We start from the raw sequence: 19,118 nt of genomic DNA on the forward strand, positions 1-19,118 counted from the left end.
AGGGAGGTATCGAAGATTACACCCAAACTCTTCACGGACGATGCTGGCACTAATTGCACCCCCGCAAGAGACGGGAGTTGCCCCCTCAATCCCATATCGCTCCGTCCCAGCCAGAGGACCTCTGTCTTCGAAGGGTTTAACTTCAACCAGCTCCCATGTAACCATCCAGCCACAGCTTCCAGACATCTGGTCAGTGTATCTGGGGCCGAGTCAGGATGGCCATCCATCAACAGATAGAGTTGGGTGTCATCAGCATACTGATGGCAACCCAGCCCAAAACTCCGGACAAGCTGTGCGAGGGAGCGCATAAAGATGTTAAAAAGCATCGGGGAGAGAATCGCACCCTGAGGCACTCCACACACCAAGGAGTGGCGCGATGACAATTCCCCCCCAAGCGCCACCCTCTGTCCCCGAGAGAAACGAGCGCAGCCATTGAAGGACTGTGCCCTGGATCCCCACGTCGGCAAGGCGGCGGTCCAGTAGTTCGTGATCAACCATGTCAAAGGCTGCTGACAGGGCTAGAAGAATCAGCAGCCCCGACCCGCCTCGATCCAGCTGCCTGCGGAGATCATCTGTTAGGGCGACCAGAGCCGTCTCGGTCCCATGACCAGCGCGGAAGCCGGACTGGAATGGATCGAGAGCAGATGTTTCATCCAGAAACCTACCAAGCTGCTCTGGAAAGGCGGGAAGGGAGAGCAGAGCGTTGGCATGACAACCGCATTCCAGACATGCCAGCGTCTACTGTGCCACCCGAGGAGCCAATGGAGATTGGAGGAGTGAGCGCGCGCGGGTTTTCAAACTCCAGCGAGGTGCGTAAGAAGGAGGGGAAAACCAGTAAGAGGTGTTTCCTATGCCAGCAGCCAGGACATTTTGCCAGAGCATGCCCTCAGAAGAAGGCGTGGCAAGGAATGGTGGGGGCAGTGGAGAGTGAGGAGGAAAAGAAGGAGGAGCCGGGAAACGGCAAGGCTTGGCTGCAGGAAAGAGGGCACAGCAGCCAGGCGAGCAACCAGTAGTAGTGCCCAAACCAGACCCTCCCCGAGCAGCCATCGCCATAGAGGTGGTGCTAGAACTCCCAAACGGACACCCCATCAAAGTGAAGGCGCTGCTGGATTCAGGCAGCTCGTGCAACTTCTTTAGCAAGGATTTTGCGCTAGAACACCAGCTACAGGTGGTGCCTCTAGAACATCCCCTGCAAGTAACCACTATTGATGGGAGAACTTTTGGGAGGGGAAGTGACCCACCAGACCCCGCCCATGAAAATGACAGTTTCTAGACACACTGAGACCATTGCCTTTCACGTAGCCACCTTAGCTGGACCACCTATCATACTGGGAATGAGTTGGCTGGCACTGCACGACCCAGTAGTAGGGTGGCACCAGCGGACAGTCACCTTTGGGTCAGCTCATTGCGTAGAGCACTGCCACGAAGGGGAAACCCCAAGGATGGCAGTAGCCAGGGTGGCAGGGATGGCGGTGGGGGAAAAGGGGAGAGTACCACCTCAGTATGCAGATCTACAAGAAGTCTTCAGCGAGAGAGAGGCGGATAGACTACCCCCTCACCGGCCCTTTGACTGTCAGATCAACCTACTCCCAGGGGCTCAGTTACCAGTGGGTAAGCTGTATGCCATGTCAGACAGGGAGATGCAGGAGTTGCCGAAGTTCATTGACAAGAATCTGAAGAGGGGCTTTATACGTGAATCAAGGGCGGTGGGGGGTAGTCCAGTGTTCTTTGTGGACCAAAGAGACTCCAAGGAACCCCGCTTAATCGTAGATTATAGGTCAGTCAACCGGGTGTCAGAACCGGTGACCTTCCCAATGCCCAGGATTGATGACATTTTGGCCAGGGTAAGGAAAGGGAAGGTTTTTACTAAGTTGGACCTTCGAGGGGCATACAACTTGATAAGGATGAGGGAGGGGGATGAATGGAAAACCACGATGTTCACCCCTCTGGGGGCCTTTGAGTACCTCGTGATGCCCTTCGGATTACAATCGGGATCCAGCACATTTCAAGCATTCATGCACCACGTGCTGGGGTCCCTGCTGTACAAGAATTGTGTGGCCTTCCTGGACGACGTGCTTATCTACTCTGAGAACGAGGAGCAGCATGTGAAAGACGTCAGGGAAGTGCTGAAAAGGCTGCAGGCGCACCAGCTGTGGGTCAAACTGGAGAAATGCCAATTCCATGCCCGAGAGGTGGAGTTCCTGGGCTACAGGTTGTCAGACAAAGGTCTGGCAATGGACCCAGGCAAGGTGCAGGCCGTGCTAGAATGGAAGCCTCCCAAGAACAGGAAGGACGTGCAGAGGTTCTTGGGGTTTGCAAATTTCTACAGGAAGTTCATCAAGAACTTCGCCCATCTAACGGCACCCATAACGGATTGTCTCGGCAGTAAGAAGAAGTTCGAATGGACGGAAGAGGCCCAGCGTTCCTTTGAAAAGCTTAAGAGGGCTTTCGGGTTGGAAGAGCAGCTCCTACATGTGGATCTGCGGAAGCCGATGAGGCTAGAGACGGACGCGTCAGACAGAGCTGTAGGAGGCATATTGCTCCAGGAGGGAAAGGGGGGAGAGTGGAAGCCGTGTGCCTTCTTTTCCAGGAAGCTGAACAAGTCAGAGCAAAACTATACAGTGTACGATTGGGAACTGCTGGCAATTCACGAGGCCTTTCGACGATGGAGACATTTTCTCATAGGCGCACAGCACAAAGTCCTGGTGTGTACTGACCACAAGAACCTGGAATATTGGAGAACGGCGAGAGTGCTGAACCAACGACAGGTGCGGTGGGCTCAGGAGTTTTCCAAGTTTAATTTTGAGATTAGGTACGTGCCTGGGAAGGAAAATGTCAAGAGCAGACGCCCTCTCCCGCAAGCCCGAATACGAGGAAGGGGAGGGAGGGCCAGAAGCGTGTTATGTCATACCCGAGGACAAATGGGTGTGTGGGGGAGTGTTCGTAGGGAGGCAAGAGCTGGCCGGTTTGACGAGGGATGATCAGTATGCACAAACCAAGATCAGGGAAACTGGTATTACTGGGTAAACTCAGGGGGGGGGGTTGAAGTAAAGGACGGGGCATTGTACTATAAGGGTGCATTGTACATACCTGAGGGGAATTTGAGGAGCAGAATACTCAAACAACTGCATGACAACCCCACGGCAGGACATTTTGGCCAACATAAGACAATGCTACTGGTCACCAGGCAGTTTTGGTGGCCACGGGTGAGGGAAGATGTAAAGGAATAAAGCGAAGGGGGAGAGGACAGCACCTGCGGGGTTACTGGAGCCCTTACCGACACCAGAGAGGCCATGGGAGGTGGTATCAATTGATTTTATGACGGATTTACCCAAAGCCAGGGGGGAAACGGCAGTAATGGTGGTAGTTGATTTGATGACAAAAATGTGCCATTTTATTGCGTGCTCGCATGCGGTGACTGCGGAAGAAACAGCAAAGCTGTTTGTAGAGCATGTTTTCAGGTTGCATGGCGCCCCCTTGAGGATTTTATCCGACAGAGGCCGGCAATTCACGTCCAGATTCTGGAGGAAGCTTATGAGTCTGCTGGACGTCAAGGTTAGTTTCTCAACGGCCAGGCATCCGGAGACCAACGGACAGGCAGAGAGAGCGAACAGTGTGCTGCAACAATATCTACGCTGCTACGTCAACGAGAGGGAGAATGATTGGGTGGACAAACTAGCGCTGGCTGAGTTTGCATACAATAACACAGAACATGTGTCCACAGGGATGAGCCCGTTTATGGCAAATTACGGGTGTCACCCCAGGGCTTTCCCCGGGGAAGGGGAGGGAAGTTGGAGTGTTCCCGCAGCGGAAAAGTTTGTGGAAGAGATGCAGGCTTTACACCAACAGCTTAAGTTAAACCTGGAGAGAGCCAAGGAAGAGTACAAGAGGCAGGCAGACCGGCACCGCAAGGAGGGATAAAACATAAGAGTGGGGGACCAGGTGTGGTTGTCCACCAAAGGGTTACCGTTCAAAGGAGGGTGCAAGAAGCTACGGCCAAAGAGGCTGGGACCTTTCGAAGTAGCCCAGCAAGTTAATCCGGTGGCCTTTAGGCTCAAATTGCCATCTCACATGAAGCTGCACCCTGTGTTTCACAGGTCCTTACTTTCACCGTTCAGGGAAGGGAGGGAATGTCTGGGTCAGCAAAGTGAAACACCCTTGCATCCACAGATGGAGGAAAGGGAACTCAGTGGCCATGCAGCTGAAATTCTCGATTCCAGGTGGAGAGGGGGGCAAGTGGAATATTTGGTGGCGTGGGAGGGGGAGCCAGAAGAAGAAAACGCATGGGTCCCAGGAGAAGAGATTAGGGATGAGTATCTGCAGGAGGAGTTTCATAGCAGGTATCCGAGAAAGCCCAAACCACCAGAGAGGTTCTGGGGGGAGCAATTTGGCACCACCGATGACGAGGAAGAGTTTGCGGGTTTTCCCGCCTCCGAAGAGGAGGAAGGGGAATTGTCCAAAGAAGAATCCGACTGGGGAGATTGGGGAGAGAGAAGAGACAACAGCAAATGGAGAGGGGTGTTTGAATCATCAGATGGAGGAGAGAGTTCCTTCCGGGGGTTTCCTGCATCACCGTCCGAGGAAAGGACGGGGGGGGGTGGAGGGCCCTGGGAGGGAGGTGGATGTCAGGGAACTGACATCAGAGCAGAGGGGAGAGGCGAGGCTCCCAGATTCTGCAGGAGAGGGAACGAGTAAGGGAAGAGAGAGAACGTCATCTGGGGAAGGAAGTCCAGGTGACACCAGGAAGAAGGGTGAGGGAGAGAGCATCTCGGAGTTGAGGCTCCGAGACTCTTCCAGTGAAGTCAGTGAGGAGGGTGGAGAACCACCACTCGGCACGCCCACTCTGCGCAGAAGGCTTCCGCGCAGAGAGGCGAGGCGGAGGTTGTCTGTTAAGGAATTCTTATACTGGAGGAAATTTAGGAGACGTCCACTCACGGATTCTGCTAGCGACTGAGCAGCTGCGCCAAGGGCTGCTCAGTTAGGGGAAGACACAACCACCCCATAAGCAGTTTGGAACAGCTGGAGGTTTACACACAAGCAACCCCAATTCCCCCTGACACCTACCTTTCTCATCCTTCTGAATCAATTTGGGTTCTAATGCAGGAATAATGTAAAAAATTACTCCTCTCTTTTTTGCTTTATCCGCCAAGATAAAGTCCAATCCTAATATTTTATTATTTAAAACTCTTTTATGCTTTCTTGCAATGTGTGTTTCTTGAAGACAAATTATATCTAGCTTTTGTTTTAAAATTACAGTTGAATCCTGTTACGTTTAGCTTTGCAGATCAAACCGTTCACATTCCAGCTCAATATTTTAAGATTGGCCATTATCAGAGTCAGTTACGGTATCTGTTTTTCCACCTGTTGCTCATTCCAACGACAGCCGCTCCAAAGCAGCTCTTTGTTCTGCTATTGGGTCTGTTCTCATGTCATGTCCAGGGTCTAAGTCTCTCCTATGTTTTCCAAAAAATTCTTTGGCCTGGTATTCTGTTGTCAACCTGTATCTTTTTTTCAAAAATGTGAATGAAATCCCTTCTGGATATTCCCATTTATACCTGATGTCCACCCTCTTCAATGCTGTTGCTAAAAACCGTACATATGCCTCCTAAGTCTCAATTTCAGTGGAATTTCCCGAAAAATGTCAACTTTCTGTTCAGCAACCAGCAGACTGTCCTCAAAACTTTTTTGAAGGATTGCATCCTTCAATTTTTTTTTGAAACTAGTGTTAATAGGACATCTCCTGGCCACTTTCTGTCTACTTTCTCTCGTCTTTACTCTGAAACAGCTCTCCAATCTGCAATAGTCTGTGTAACATATGGATCTAAATTCTGTTCTGTCTCTGATTCCGGTAGGCCTCTTATTCTTACTGTCCTGTCTCTCTCTTAGCTGTAAAAGGAGGATTTGATCTTCCGACTCATTTTGCTTCTCTTGTAGTCTTTTCACTGTCCCAATGACTGCTTTTTGTTCCTCCTTCAAGCGCCCTAACTCCTCAGTAGTTTTTTTTTTCCAATTTATCCACTTTGGTTTCTAAATTATTGACCTTTTCACCTAATTTTCCAAATTGTTCTGTCAGTAACTTGTTGGGAGTTCTCCATATCCCTATGCACTTGTTCTGTCAACAATTTATTAGATTCCTCCATAACCATATGCACTTGTTGAGTAAAACTTTTCATTGACTGAACCATCTCTTTCTTGAATTCCATAAACTGTTGTGTAAGGAAATCAGTATGTTCTGCTTTCCCTACTTTTCTAATGTCTCTTTCTGCACACTTGCTCGTCTTTTGTCCATAGCAGATTTCCTAGTAACCGCTCCTGCCTGTTGCTTACCCACCATATCTAGGCCAGCAGTCTTTCCCACAGTTCGGCACTCTTGTTTTGAACTCTTCAAGGCCACACCTGCGCTTCCTGGCTCAGCTCAGAAGTGTAAATACTTTCCCACTCCCAGACTGAACCATGAAAGTTTTATTTCCCTTTAAGCAACCTTCCCTCTCCTAGCAATCCCTCAAGACAGTAAACCAAAAACAGACAAAAAAAAACATAAAATAGCCCAAGAACAGACAAAGGAAGGATATAAAATAATATCTCACTGTATAAAATACAGAAAGTAGCAGTTCTTATACCCAAGCTCTTAAAAAACAGAAAGAAAAAACAGTTCCAAGTCAAATCAACTCAATCAAACAAACAAGACCAGTCCCAATCCAGGCGACATATAAAATTAATATAAAATCATATACTTCTCTTCAGTCCTGTCCTTTCATTTTCCAGAAGATGGTGGGAAATAATAGTCCAACTTTTTATAAATCCAGGCTGTACTTTCAAACTAAAAGTCCATGTCCAATTCCACGTCCATGTAAACTGTTCTTTAGTATTTTGTAATCCAAATTTTTCCAACTCTTTGGCTTTATATATAAGTCCCATATATGCTGGAGTGTTCAAGTCTTTTTTGACAGGTAGTATTTCTTAAAACCCCTGGTCTTCTAAGGGCACTGATGTTAATTCCAAAGCTATTCCAGGTTCTCCTTCCTCCTTTAGGAATTTCTCCCTCAATAAGGTAGAGAGTTCTCCTGCTTAGCCCCAATTTAATGCCTCCAAGTTCCAGGGCTGGGATTAAAGCTCGTATTTCCACAGCCTCCCCCCCCCCCCGTCTTTTTGCTTCCTACTCTGCCAAAGGTATCAATCTGTCAAGTTCTCTCCAGCTGTTAATTTGTATCCTCCCCCCCCCCCCGGGTAACCTGACACAACTGTTTCTAAAGTATATCCAAAAGAAGGAAGCAGTCTCAAAAGTCCAAGTCAAACTCTTACAAAATCTCCATGGCTGTAAATGCCTCTCTGTCTCCCATTCACAAAAAAGTCCCTTGCAGAGCCTGTCTGCAGAAATAGGAAGCTGACTTTCTTTTTGGCTTCCGTTTTACCAAATCAGTCAATTTAACCCTAATTCTTCTTTTTTAAAGCTTTATTTGGCTTTTACCTCTAATTGGAAAATCCGCTGCTTCTGTGGCGGTATGTTGCTTCAGTAGAAGAGTGCGTTGGAGCCGTGAGTGGACTCAAGCCTCCTCCTTTGCCCCCGTGCACAAAACGACAGCTGGGGGATTTGGGGGGGGACGAATTATTGCGCTCTGCTGGACCCCTACGACCCCCACTCCACCATGGGGTTTTCGGGGGTGCGCCAAGCCCTGGCGGTCACCCCTAATGCTCTAATTGCCTGGACCGTGTCATCCCTTAAGCAGACGACACAGAGCTCACCGCCATTAGTCTCCGCAGCAAATGAGGCTTAGATTGGATTATTGATGAAAAAATTAATAAAAAATGATTTAAAAAGAGAATGCTACTTGCCCAATTAAAGTGGCTTAGATTGGATTGTTATGAATGAAAAAAATAAAAAAATTATATTTCAAAGAGAGAGAGAACACTACTAGCCCAATTAATGGGGCTTATAGTGGATTATCATCATCATCGTTATAATTATTATTATTTTTCCAGGCCTTCCCATGTCTACAGAGCCCAGAACCCCCGGGACAGTTACCTTCTCAAAATGATGAATCGCCAGCCAGATTTCCCCTTGCGCGTTGAACACGCAGCCGAGGTTACTCCACGCCACTGCAAAGTTGGGCTGGGTCTCGATGGCTTTCAGGTAGCAGGCCTTGGGAGAGTCGAGGGGCAGTAGGTACAGGGGGAACGGGATATTTGCACAAAAGAAAAGCAAGAAAAAAATTCCCATTAGTCCCCCTCCTCTGACCGGCCAAAAGTGATCCTGCAGTAGAGGCTCGCTCGCGCCAAAACTAGCCTGCTGGCGGATGGAGCTGCGCTGGCGCAAACCAGGACCCAAGTGCAAATCCACCATTATCAGTTACGCTGATCCTTCAATATATAGCAATTCTTTCCTTGCGAGCAATTCCTCAGCCAAGTCCAGGGAAGTTGCTTTCGGATTCGCAACTGGCTTGCGATACGCCACCGTTTGGATTGCGACGCAGTTTGGATAGCATCCCGACTGAGGTCTAGTAGCTCTTCAGATGACCTGTGGGCCTGTCTCTCCCAAATATTGTCCAGTTAAGTGAAAATTGCAATGGTGCCTTGGTTCTCAAACGCCGAAAACCCGGAAGAAAGTGTTACAATTATTATTTTACAGAAACGTTCAACCTTGCTGGCATCCTCTTTATATGGACAATACAAAACTTTTTTATTGAAAATGCCTGCTCCATAGGTCTTATCTTACTACACTAGGGATTATATATAATCCAATTTCATGCATATCAGTTAATATCTTGACCCTGCTCCACTGAATTGAAATTTCAGCCTTCATGACATAGGAAAACAGCCAAGTAAACAGCTCTTTTCGTGGAGGAGGGTCAATATATTAACTGATATGCATGACATTTCAGAAACAGCTATATAATCCCTAGTGTAGTAAGATAAGACCTTTGGAGCAGTTTTTTATAAACTGCCCTAATGGACAAGGGCAGGTTTCCTTTTGAGAATCATAAAATTCCTGCTACTCAAACACATTGCTTTCCGAACGTTTCGGAAGTGCCACGGACTTCTGGAATGGATTAAGTTTGGTGCTTTTGTTTTTGTAATTTATTTTGTGATTTTGTTTTGGAGGCTTTTTCAATTACTTTGTTTTTGTGACTGTGTGGAACCCAGTTCATATACTGATGGACTGATTGTTTGCCTGCGGAAAGGGATCAAAGCCCCCATCCAAACAATGACTTTACTACCGATGCATGGATTGATTGATTGATGGATGGATGGATGGATGGATGGATGGATGGATTGTGTGACTGCGGAAAGGGATAAAAGCCCCCCCCCCCCATCCAAACAATGACTATCATCAGTACAGGTAAGGAAAAAAATTAATTTTAATTTTTATCATCTACAATACTGTTTTATTTATTGTATAATACAGTACATTATTGCTTTCAATTCATGGATCAATGGTCTAGTTAGATAGCAAAATCCGTGTTCAATGGCTGTTTTAGGGGTTGTTTTTAAAAGCCTGGAACAGATGGCTCCGTTTTGCATTCCTTTCCATGGGAAAGAACGTCTGGGTTTCGGAACAGATTCAGTTTGAGAACCGTGGTACCCCTTTTACGCCTTGCTGGCGTCCTTGGTTTCGGAATGCTTTGGTTTCAGAAGGGACTTAGTTTGAGAACCAAGGCACCACTGCAAGTAGAAAATAAATTAGAAGATCCAGGGTACTGCACGAAAGACACGGTCTCTCTCTCTCTTTTCAAAGAACAAAAACTTGGCTCTCTGAGCCTGAACTCACCTGTCCAGGACGCACACCTGAATGTTACCTTCACAACCTCAAATGAAAGCTTTGTACAAAGGTCCCGGTCCCTGTAATGCGAGCGCGAGAAGTCGCCAGCGCCCCCTAACAGCACACCGCTCGCACCCTCGCTGCCAACCGCCGCGCTTTGCTGCAACGCCCATGGGTGCTGTGAGAGGCCAACCAGACCGATTCATCTCCTGGACAGGCCTGCATGAAAACTGGGGGCGGAGGCGGGGGTCTTAAATTTGTGCCGGAAACCTTGATGCATCACAACCCAATTTCGTCAAGAGGCCTAGAGGAGCCGCCCGGGTGGAGATGAATCATCTAGTCCACCATTCACAAGGGCCCCATCACACGCAGTGCGCGTTTCCGCTGCGCCGCCTTTGCGCTACCACAGGACCACAGCGCGTCAGCGGCAGAGCAGAACGCTGCAATCCAAACAAAGAAGGAAAAAAAGGATAAAAAAATGAACCACCAGGAAGAGTTAGATGCTTTAATTAAGTCCTTTCCCAATTATCTCTCTTAAATCTTAAGGTACTTTTTTTACGTTTATTTCTCGGAAAGAAACGTGGCTAGGACTATCAATTGCTCTCTAACGTTACTCGCTCGTACAGAAAACATTTAAGCAGTTTCCAAAGCCACAGGACAGAATATTCAGGCACGGAGCAAATGTTTTTTGTCGTGGCAGTTACAAACCCGTTACCATATTTCTCATGTGAGTTTTCGGTGCGTTCCTTCCTGGAAGAAGAGGAGGAGGAGGAGAGTCTCTGCTTTAGATCCAGCCCTCGAGCTCCCTCTCCTTACGCATGGAAAAGGTTTCCCCCACCTGAAACCTTCTAAATGTAATATCAGTGTTGGAAAACCAAAAACGAGAGAGAAAATAAAACAAGATCATTAGTAAAAAGTTCCAACAAAGCAATCAATAATCTCTGGGTATGTCTTAACACAGGGGGGTGGAGGGCGGTTGGTCTGTAACGGGGGAGGGGGGCATGCAGAAGGGAAAGGGGTTAATGGGGGGGGGCAACAGCAAACTGGAAGAAAGGCTCCGAAACTCCTGCAACAATTGTATTTCAATTCAGGTGGTAAAGATTGTGCTGGTTTGGTCTTGCAAATGCACTGATGGCCAAAGAAATACATTGCTGTTTGTCCAGAATATATATAGATGTAATCCCCCCCCCCCGGTTTAATGGAGTTCTTGCAAAAAATGGAATAACACTTTCAAGCTAGGCGTGTCTCTCCAGAGCTCTGAAACAAAGAAGTCAGCAACCTAAGGCAGGCGCGATGTCTCGGCTGGTGACCAATCACGCTAGAAGCCGCGGTGGTGTGCGATTCGAGTTAGCTGTCCGCCTGGTGCTTTGGAGAAGGCGTTTGGATGCCCCCACCCCATTCAGAGTTGACGCAATGGGGCTGGCCGGAGCGGCTGCCTGCCCAATCGGTGCTTGGACTTTGTCCGTTCCCAGAACCTGAAAGCGGATTCTCCCAAAATCAGGCTTTCTCCTCTCCCCACCCACCCCCCGCCCTGAACGGCAACCAGTCGGAAGCTACACTGTTGACGCACCCCACTCAGAAGCAGGTGCGTGGGGCTGGAAGGGAAGGACCTCTGGCGCTCCTTCTCGTTCCTCCGTGCCCCAGCAGCACAGCTTTGTAAGGTGGCTTGTAACAAGGCAATTTCGGGTCCCGTTTGAAAGCCCCCGCTTGGCAGAGAGCCGTTTTGGGGTTCAAATTCTCGGCTGCAAACCGGACTGCTAGAAGCCACCTTCCCACTCTCGGCCGCACATTTTTCTTTGATCAGCTCATCTCCCGAGCAAACCAGCCACGTCACTCAACCCTTTGGACAAAGACAGATTGTTCGAAAAAAGCAAACCAGGACCAGGACTGTCTGCCAGCCTTTCTTCCACTATGGAGACGGGGGCGGGAAAAGGTTAAAGAATCATCTTTTTTTCAATGCCATATTCAAAAGGAAACATTCGATAAGGTTCTTCTCCACTTACAAGCCGCAAAGGACTTTAGAAGAGTGCCTGCTTCTCACAGGAACCGCGGACTAAGTCAGCAGGCAAGCCTCAGTTTGGAAGGAATGTTTCTTTCCAGATCAAAGAATGGTGGCGCCCCTGAGTCACATCACAATAGTGGGTAGTCTCGTTCTGCGGCAAGACTCAACGTCTTAAAACAAGTATTAATGGGGGCTTGCCAGATCTGGCCCCACAACTACGCTGGGGGAATTCAAGGCCTTCGGCTTCTCAGCCATTTCTCGTGAGTCTCGCAGATCAGCGGAGCATCGAAGACTTGGCGCAAGCGTTCACATTCTCAAAAGACTGATGTTTTAAAACTCATTCTACAGAACACCTACCTTGGCTTCTTCCAAGCGACCCAGGGCTTTGAGCAGATTCCCCAGGTCACTACGCACGCAGTACAAGTCCTGGAAATTAAATGCATCGGGTCAGTCCCCAAAAGAGGCAATAGCGACATCAAAAGATTATATACAGTGGGGCCTTGGTTCTCGAGCAGCTTACTTCCTGAACAACTTAGAACTCGAACGCTGCAAAGCCGGAAGGAGGTGTTCTGGTTTTTTAACTTTGCCTCGGAAGCCGAATGAACTCCTGAGCTTCCATTTTTACTGTTGCACAGAAAATTTTAGTCCCCCCATCATAATCAAGGGTTTTTTCATCCAGTGCGCACCAACCCCTCTCGCGTTCCAGGCTTGAGGAAGCTATCCGCAAGCCTGCGGAGCCCGGCGGGAACTCCCACCAGGCTCCACAGGCTTGCGGACAGCTGCCTGCAGCCCAAAGCCCGGGGAGCGTGGCGCTGTGCACCTCGGGCTTTGGGCAGCTCTCCGCAAGCCTGCGGAGCCCGGCGGGAGTTCCCAAGGCTTGTGGATAGCAGCCTGCTGTCCTCGAAGCCAAAACAGCGAGACGGGGCGCTGCGCAGCCCTCCGTCTCGCTGTTCCGGCTTCGGGAGGGCTGCGCAAAGCTTCCACGGGGCGGCGGGGTGAAGGCACCCCGCCGCCCTGTGGAGGCTACAGAGGATGTCCCCGAAGCCTCAAGCCTTTGGAGTGCAGCTGCGCTCCAAAGGCTTCAGGAATCTTTAAGGCTGGCGGTGGGGGAAAGCAGCGCTTCCCCCCACCGCCAGCCCCACAAGCTCGGGGGGCAGCGGCAAGGCCTGCTCTTGAACACACCTTAAACGCACCTTGTTTTTGAGGGGGAAAACAAGAAAAATAATTTTTTTTCCTATTCTTCACCTCCTATGGTCCGGTGTGTCCTATGGGTCGGTGCGTCCAATAGTCTCAAAAATACGGTAAGTTTTCCCCCATCCCGTTTGCATCCTTGAGCAGCTAATTTAAGCCCCCCCCCCCACGCCATCGTAATTGAAGCCTTCCATTTCTGATTGCAGTGTTCTGAGGCAATATTTGCTGCTTTTGTTTTTGCTATTTTTTGCATTTTTGTTTGTGTGGCTTTTTCATTTTCCTGACTGTGGCTCATTTTGCGTTTTATGGTTGATTGATTGTATGACTGCAGAAATGGATCAAAGCCCCCTATCCAAACAATGACTATCATCAGTGAAGGTCAGGAATTTTTTTTTAAAAAAAATTATCATCTATGGTACTGTCTTATTTCTTTTATAGTACAGAACATTGATGAATGCTTTCATTTTAGGGATCAATGGTCTCATTAGATAATAAAATTCATGTTAAATGGCTGTTTTAGGGGTTGTTTTTATAAGTCTAGAATGGATTAATCTGTTTTGCATCACTTTCTATGGGAAAGCCTTGGTTTTGGAACACTTTGGTTTTGGAACGGACTTCTGGAACGGATTCAGTTTGAGAACCAAGGGACCACTGTATATAGAGATTGTACAGTCTCTCATTATCTTCATCCTTTGTATGCTTGGTTCCTTTAAACATCAGAATCTTGCGGAAACGGACAGGTCTGTCTTGAAAACACCACCAAGAATAACACAGCAGATTCAACATGGGGACAAAGTCAGCCCCACTTAAGACCCCCCCCCCCAAAGTGCTGCCCCAGATTAATATATGTGGCTGTATGTTCTCTGCTCTTCCTGGACTGGTACCAACAACGGGGGAGACACAAGCAATGAAAGGAGAGTGGCATAGATGGGCAGTTTCAGGTGCATAGCCATGTTGATCTGTGATAGTTATAAGAATTAACAAGTTGAAAGATGAACAAATGTTTTTTAATAACTCCAGTGGCACCTTAAAGATCAACTAAATATAAGCTTTCAGTGTATGAGCTTTGACCTGAACCCCCCCAAAACGCAGGTAGATCACTGTCACTTTTTTATTTTGTAAGTAGATTGCAGTCTGTTGGGAGTTGGCCGTCCCTGATACACAATTAGAAGATGGGGAATGGTTATGGAAAGAGGGGATTAATTTGACAGCTTGCAGTTCGCTGAAAGAAAATGCTATGGCCTCTTTTAAGGCAGAATACTCTTCCTCAGGGCAAACAGGGGTTGCCTGAGTCGTGAATGAAAATGACCGCGTATTAGGGAAATGTATTCTGGCAACCTACCTTTTGCAATTTTTTGAGACTTCAACTGACCGCTTTTGACACCCTTCCGGTGCAAACTGGGCACAGGGCCCTCTTACAACCAGTAACTCATCTAATAGTCGAAATAAATAAATAAAAACTGAGTATCTGATGAAGTGTGTATTACACATGCAAGCTCATACCTTGAAAGCTTATATTTAGTTGATCTTTAAGGTACCAAAGGAATTATTTTAAAAGATTTTTTTTCATCTTGTTATTTATTATGATAGATGGGCAGTGTAAGCCATCACCTGGGCACTTGTTTAAGAGTGTTTAAAAACGGTCTTTCAAATGGTCAGAGCAAAAGCGATCCTGTACTTCTATGCATTAGCAAACCAACTTCAAAAAAAGACTAGGAAACTACTGAGGGGAATCAAAGCCTTGAGACACAGGCACAGTACCACTATACTGCAGTACCACTACAGCCTCGAGAATAACTAAGAGACTTAAAAGATAAATGTAGAGGACCCCGACAGTAAAGTCCAGTCACTAACAACTCTGGGGTTGCGGCACTCATATCACTTTACTGGCCGAGGGAGCCGGCGTTTGTCCAGTTTTTTCCAGGGTCATGTGGCCAGCACAACTAAGCCGCTTCTGGCAAAACCGGAGCAGTGCACAGAAACGCTGTTTGCCTTCCCGCCAGAGCAGCGACTATTTATCTCCTTGCACTCGGACATGCTTTCGAACTGCTAGGTCAGCAGGAGCTGGGACCGAACAACAGGCGCTCGCCCTGTAGCGGGGATTCGGACCGCCGACCTTCCGACTGGCAAGCCCAAGAGGCTCAGTGGTTTGCACCACAGTGCCACCCGTGTCCCACTTCCGAGGAGACTTGGACATTTCGGAATACGAAGAGCCAGCTGCAAAGCTTTCGAATCTGAAAACGGAATTGCTTTCGGAATCGCGCCGGTTCAAAGCCACGACTTAGGTTTCGCAGAGAACGCTGCCTTCTCCCGGCGGAATTCAACTTACAGGGTTGTACTGCAGGGCAGAGACATAGGCCTGCACCGCTCCTTCCATGTCGCCTGCGGCAACTAAAGCAGCGGCGAGGTTGATGTATCCGTCAATGAAGTCCGGCTTGAGGCGCAGGGCGTGCCGATAGTGCTCAATTGCCTCCTGCAGTTGGCCCCGTTCCTTGTACACGTTCCCCAGATTTGAGTAGGCTTCGGCCAGCAGTGGGTTCTGCTTGATTGCCAAAGTGCTGAAGTGAGCAGACCTGGGGAGGGGGAAAACGCAAGATTGTCTGGCATTTAATCTAATAGGTACTTACTTACTTACTATCTAGCTATCTATCTAAAGGTAAAAGGGGACCCCTGACCATTAGGTCCAGTCATGACCGACTCTGGGGTTGCGGTGCACATCTCGCTTTATTGGCCATGGGAGCCGGCATACAGCTTCCGGGTCATGTGGCCAGCATGACTAAGTCGCTTCTGGCGAACCAGAGCAGCACACGGAAACACCATTTACCTTCCTGCCGGAGCGGTGCCTATTTATCTACTTGCACTTTGATGTGCTTTCAAACTGCTAGGCTGGCAGGAGCAGGGACCGAGCAAGAGGAGCTCACCCCTGCGGATTTGAACAGCTGACCTTCTGATCGGCAAGTCCTAGGCTCTGTGGTTTAACCCACAGCGCCACCCGCATCCCCATCTATCTAACTATCTAACTATCTATCTATGTATATATATACATATATATATATAATATTTCCTCTTTTATAACAAATTACAATCAACAGTGATTCAATTTTACATCCCCCCCCCCCGGCGACTTCCCTCATCTTCCCTTTCTGGTTTGTTACAAACATTGTTTTCTGCATGTTGATGTACTTTAAATATTGCTACCTTATCTTCCTCCATATTTTAATTAAATAAAATTGTGAATGTTTATTCAAAACCTGCCAGAGTCCATTTCTTTATGTTGTTTTTGTAAATAGGTTGTTAAAGATTCCCATTCATTTTTAAAGTCTCTATTGTCTTTTTCATGCAATTTATCTGTTAACTTTGCTAATTCTGCATAGTTCATCAGTTTTTCTTGCCACTGATCTTTCGTCGGTACTTCTTCAGTCTTCCAACCTTGAGCTAATAAAATTCTTGCCGCTCTTGTAGCATACATGAATATTTTCCATTTATTTTTTTGGTAGTTCATGAGCTGAAATGCCTAGCAAAAAAGCTTCTGGCTTTTTAACAAATGTCATTTTGAACATTTTTTTTCAATACATTATATATCATTTCCCAAAAGTTTTTAACTATTTTACATTCCCACCACATACGATAAAAAGTGCCTTATCTAATAGGTACTTTCAACCCGCTTTGGTACCATCACATTATTTGATGGTGTACAGAAATGTACAGAACTTCAACACAAAACCATTATTCCTGGCTTGAGGCAAACAAATTCTGCTTGAGTGGTGGGAAAAGTAACTTGCATTTTGTGCAACCTGACAAGATGCCCACTCTTTTCATCTGGGCCCATTAGGAGTTCCAAATTTTGCCAAATTGGCAAAAATGACCGAAAGAATCAGAAATCAGGAAGACCAAAATTTCAGTAAGGAATGGGGGAAATATATAATTTATCTTAAAAACCATTGTAGACAGCTAGAATCATGGGTAGGCAAACTAAGGCCCGGGGGCCGGATCCGGCCCAATTGCCTTCTCAATCCGGTCCATGGACAGTCCGGGAATCAGCATGTTTTTACATGAGTAGAATGTGTCCTTTTATTTAAAATGCATCTCTGGGTTATTTGTGGGGCATAGGAATTTGTTCATTTTCCTCCCAAAATATAGTCGTCCCCCCCAAGGTCTGAGGGACAGTGGAACGGCCCCCTGCTGAAAAAGTCTGCTGACTCCGGATGATTATGACACTTGTAGATTAATGTTGAATTCTGGACCTAACAGAGATGTAAAAGATGTGGATTATTATAAAACATGCCAGAGGAAATGGTAAACAAAAGGACCCACAATGGGGAGGAGGCAAGTCCAGGAGATTCTTTGGAATCTTGTTTTCATGTTGGTTGTTGGATAATCAATCGTAAGATGTTAAACTGAAAAACTGAAGGTTTTTTTAAGTAAAAAACCTTCTGAATTAAGATATACCATATTTTTCCATCTATAAGATGCCCCCATGTACAATGGTACCTCTGGTTACGAACTTAATTCGTTCTGGAGGTCCGTTCTTCAGTTGAAACCATTCTTATCCTGAGGCCCGCTTTTGCTAATGGGGTCTCCTGCTGCACAAAGTTTGCAACCAGGAGCTGCTACTTTTGGGTTAGTGAAGCTCATAACCTGAAGTGTTCGCAGCCAGAGGCGTTCGTAACCAGAGGTACCACTGTACAAGAAGCTCCCTATTTTGGGGGACTCAAAGATTTAAGAAAATTGGGGGGGGTGGCCTAGAGCAGGCATAGGCAAACTTGGCCCTCTAAATGTCTTTGGCCTACAACTCCCATGATCCCTATCTCACAGGACCAGTAGGTCAGGGATGATGGGAATTGTAGTTCCAAAAGAGCTCGAGGGCCGAGTTGGGCCACCACTGCTCTAGATCAGGCGTGGCCCAACTTGGCCCTCCAGATCTTTTGGGACTACAACTCCCATAATAATAATATTAATAATATTAATAATATTAATAATATTAATAATAATAATAATAATAATAATAATAATAATAATAATAATAATAATAATAATAATAATAATTTATTATTTATACCCCGCCCATCTGGCTGGGCCTCCCCAGCCACTCTGGGCGGCTTCCACAGAAAACAAAAATACAATAAAATATCAAACGTTAAAAACTTCCCTGAACAGGGCTGCCTTAAGATGTCTTCTGAATGTCAGGTAGTTGTTTATCGCTTTGACATCTGCTGGAAGGGCGTTCCACAGGGAGGGCGCCACTACCGAGAAGGCCCTCTGCCTGGTTCCCTGTAGCTTTGCTTCTCACAATGAGGGGACCGCCAGAAGGCCCTCGGCGCTGGACCTCAGCGTCCGGGCAGAATGATGGGGGTGGAGACGCTCCTTCAGGTATACTGGACCGAGGCCGTTTAGGGCTTTAAAGCGAGCGGTATGACAGTGCCCCCAGCTCCCAGCCCCTCAAGACGGTCCAGAAGGATGCTATGGTCGATGGTATCAAACGCCGCTGAGAGATCCAGCAGAACTAGGAAACAGCTCTCACCTTTGTCCCTAGCCCGCCGGAGATCATCAACCAGTGCGACCAAGGCAGTTTCAGTCCCATGATGAGGCCTGAATCCTGACTGGAAGGGATCCAAATGGTCCGCTTCTTCCAGGCGTGCCTGGAGTTGTTCAGCAACCGCTCGCTCAATCACCTTGCCCAGGAATGGAAGATTTGAGACTGGGCGATAGTTGGCCATCGTGGCCGCATCTAAAGATGGTTTTTTAAGAAGCGGTTTAATAACCGCCTCTTTCAGCGGGTCTGGGAAGGCTCCCTCACGGAGGGAAGCATTCACCACCCCACGAAGCCCATCGCCCAGTCCTTCCCGGCTAGCTTTTATAAGCCAGGATGGGCAAGGATCCAGGAGACAGGTGGTTGGTTTCACTCACCCCAGCAGCCTGTCCACATCCTCGGAGGTAACAGATTGGAATTGATCCCACTCAACTTGACTAGACAGAACTATAGCACTCTCCCGCCCCGGCCCTGCTCCCACGGTGGAGTCTACTTCTTCCCGAATCTGAGCGATTTTATCTGCAAAAAACTTTGCAAAATCATTGCAGGAGAACATGTGGCCCGTACTGGGCCCCGATGTTGCAGGTGGTTCCGCTAAATTGTGAACCACCTGAAAAAGTCTCCTGCTGCTGTTTTCT

General features: G+C 47.6%; 1 protein-coding gene across 2 annotated transcripts in view; it reads right to left on the minus strand.

Annotated features, from left to right (window-relative positions):
• The window catches only part of LOC308577824 (UDP-N-acetylglucosamine--peptide N-acetylglucosaminyltransferase 110 kDa subunit-like), a 150,886-nt gene that overhangs the window by 106,917 nt on the left and 24,851 nt on the right, over nt 1-19,118 (minus strand). For both annotated transcript variants that reach the window (XM_081178207.1, XM_081178206.1), the window contains exons 3-5: nt 15,280-15,523; nt 12,117-12,185; nt 8,024-8,140 (exon numbers count right to left, since the gene is read on the minus strand). In XM_081178207.1, coding sequence (XP_081034333.1) covers nt 8,024-8,140; nt 12,117-12,185; nt 15,280-15,523 — 430 coding nt within the window. The remainder of the gene's footprint in view (nt 1-8,023; nt 8,141-12,116; nt 12,186-15,279; nt 15,524-19,118) is intronic.

Source organism: Podarcis bocagei (assembly GCF_964188305.1).
Source record: "Podarcis bocagei genome assembly, chromosome: W".
In the NCBI taxonomy this organism is placed as follows: domain Eukaryota; kingdom Metazoa; phylum Chordata; class Lepidosauria; order Squamata; family Lacertidae; genus Podarcis; species Podarcis bocagei.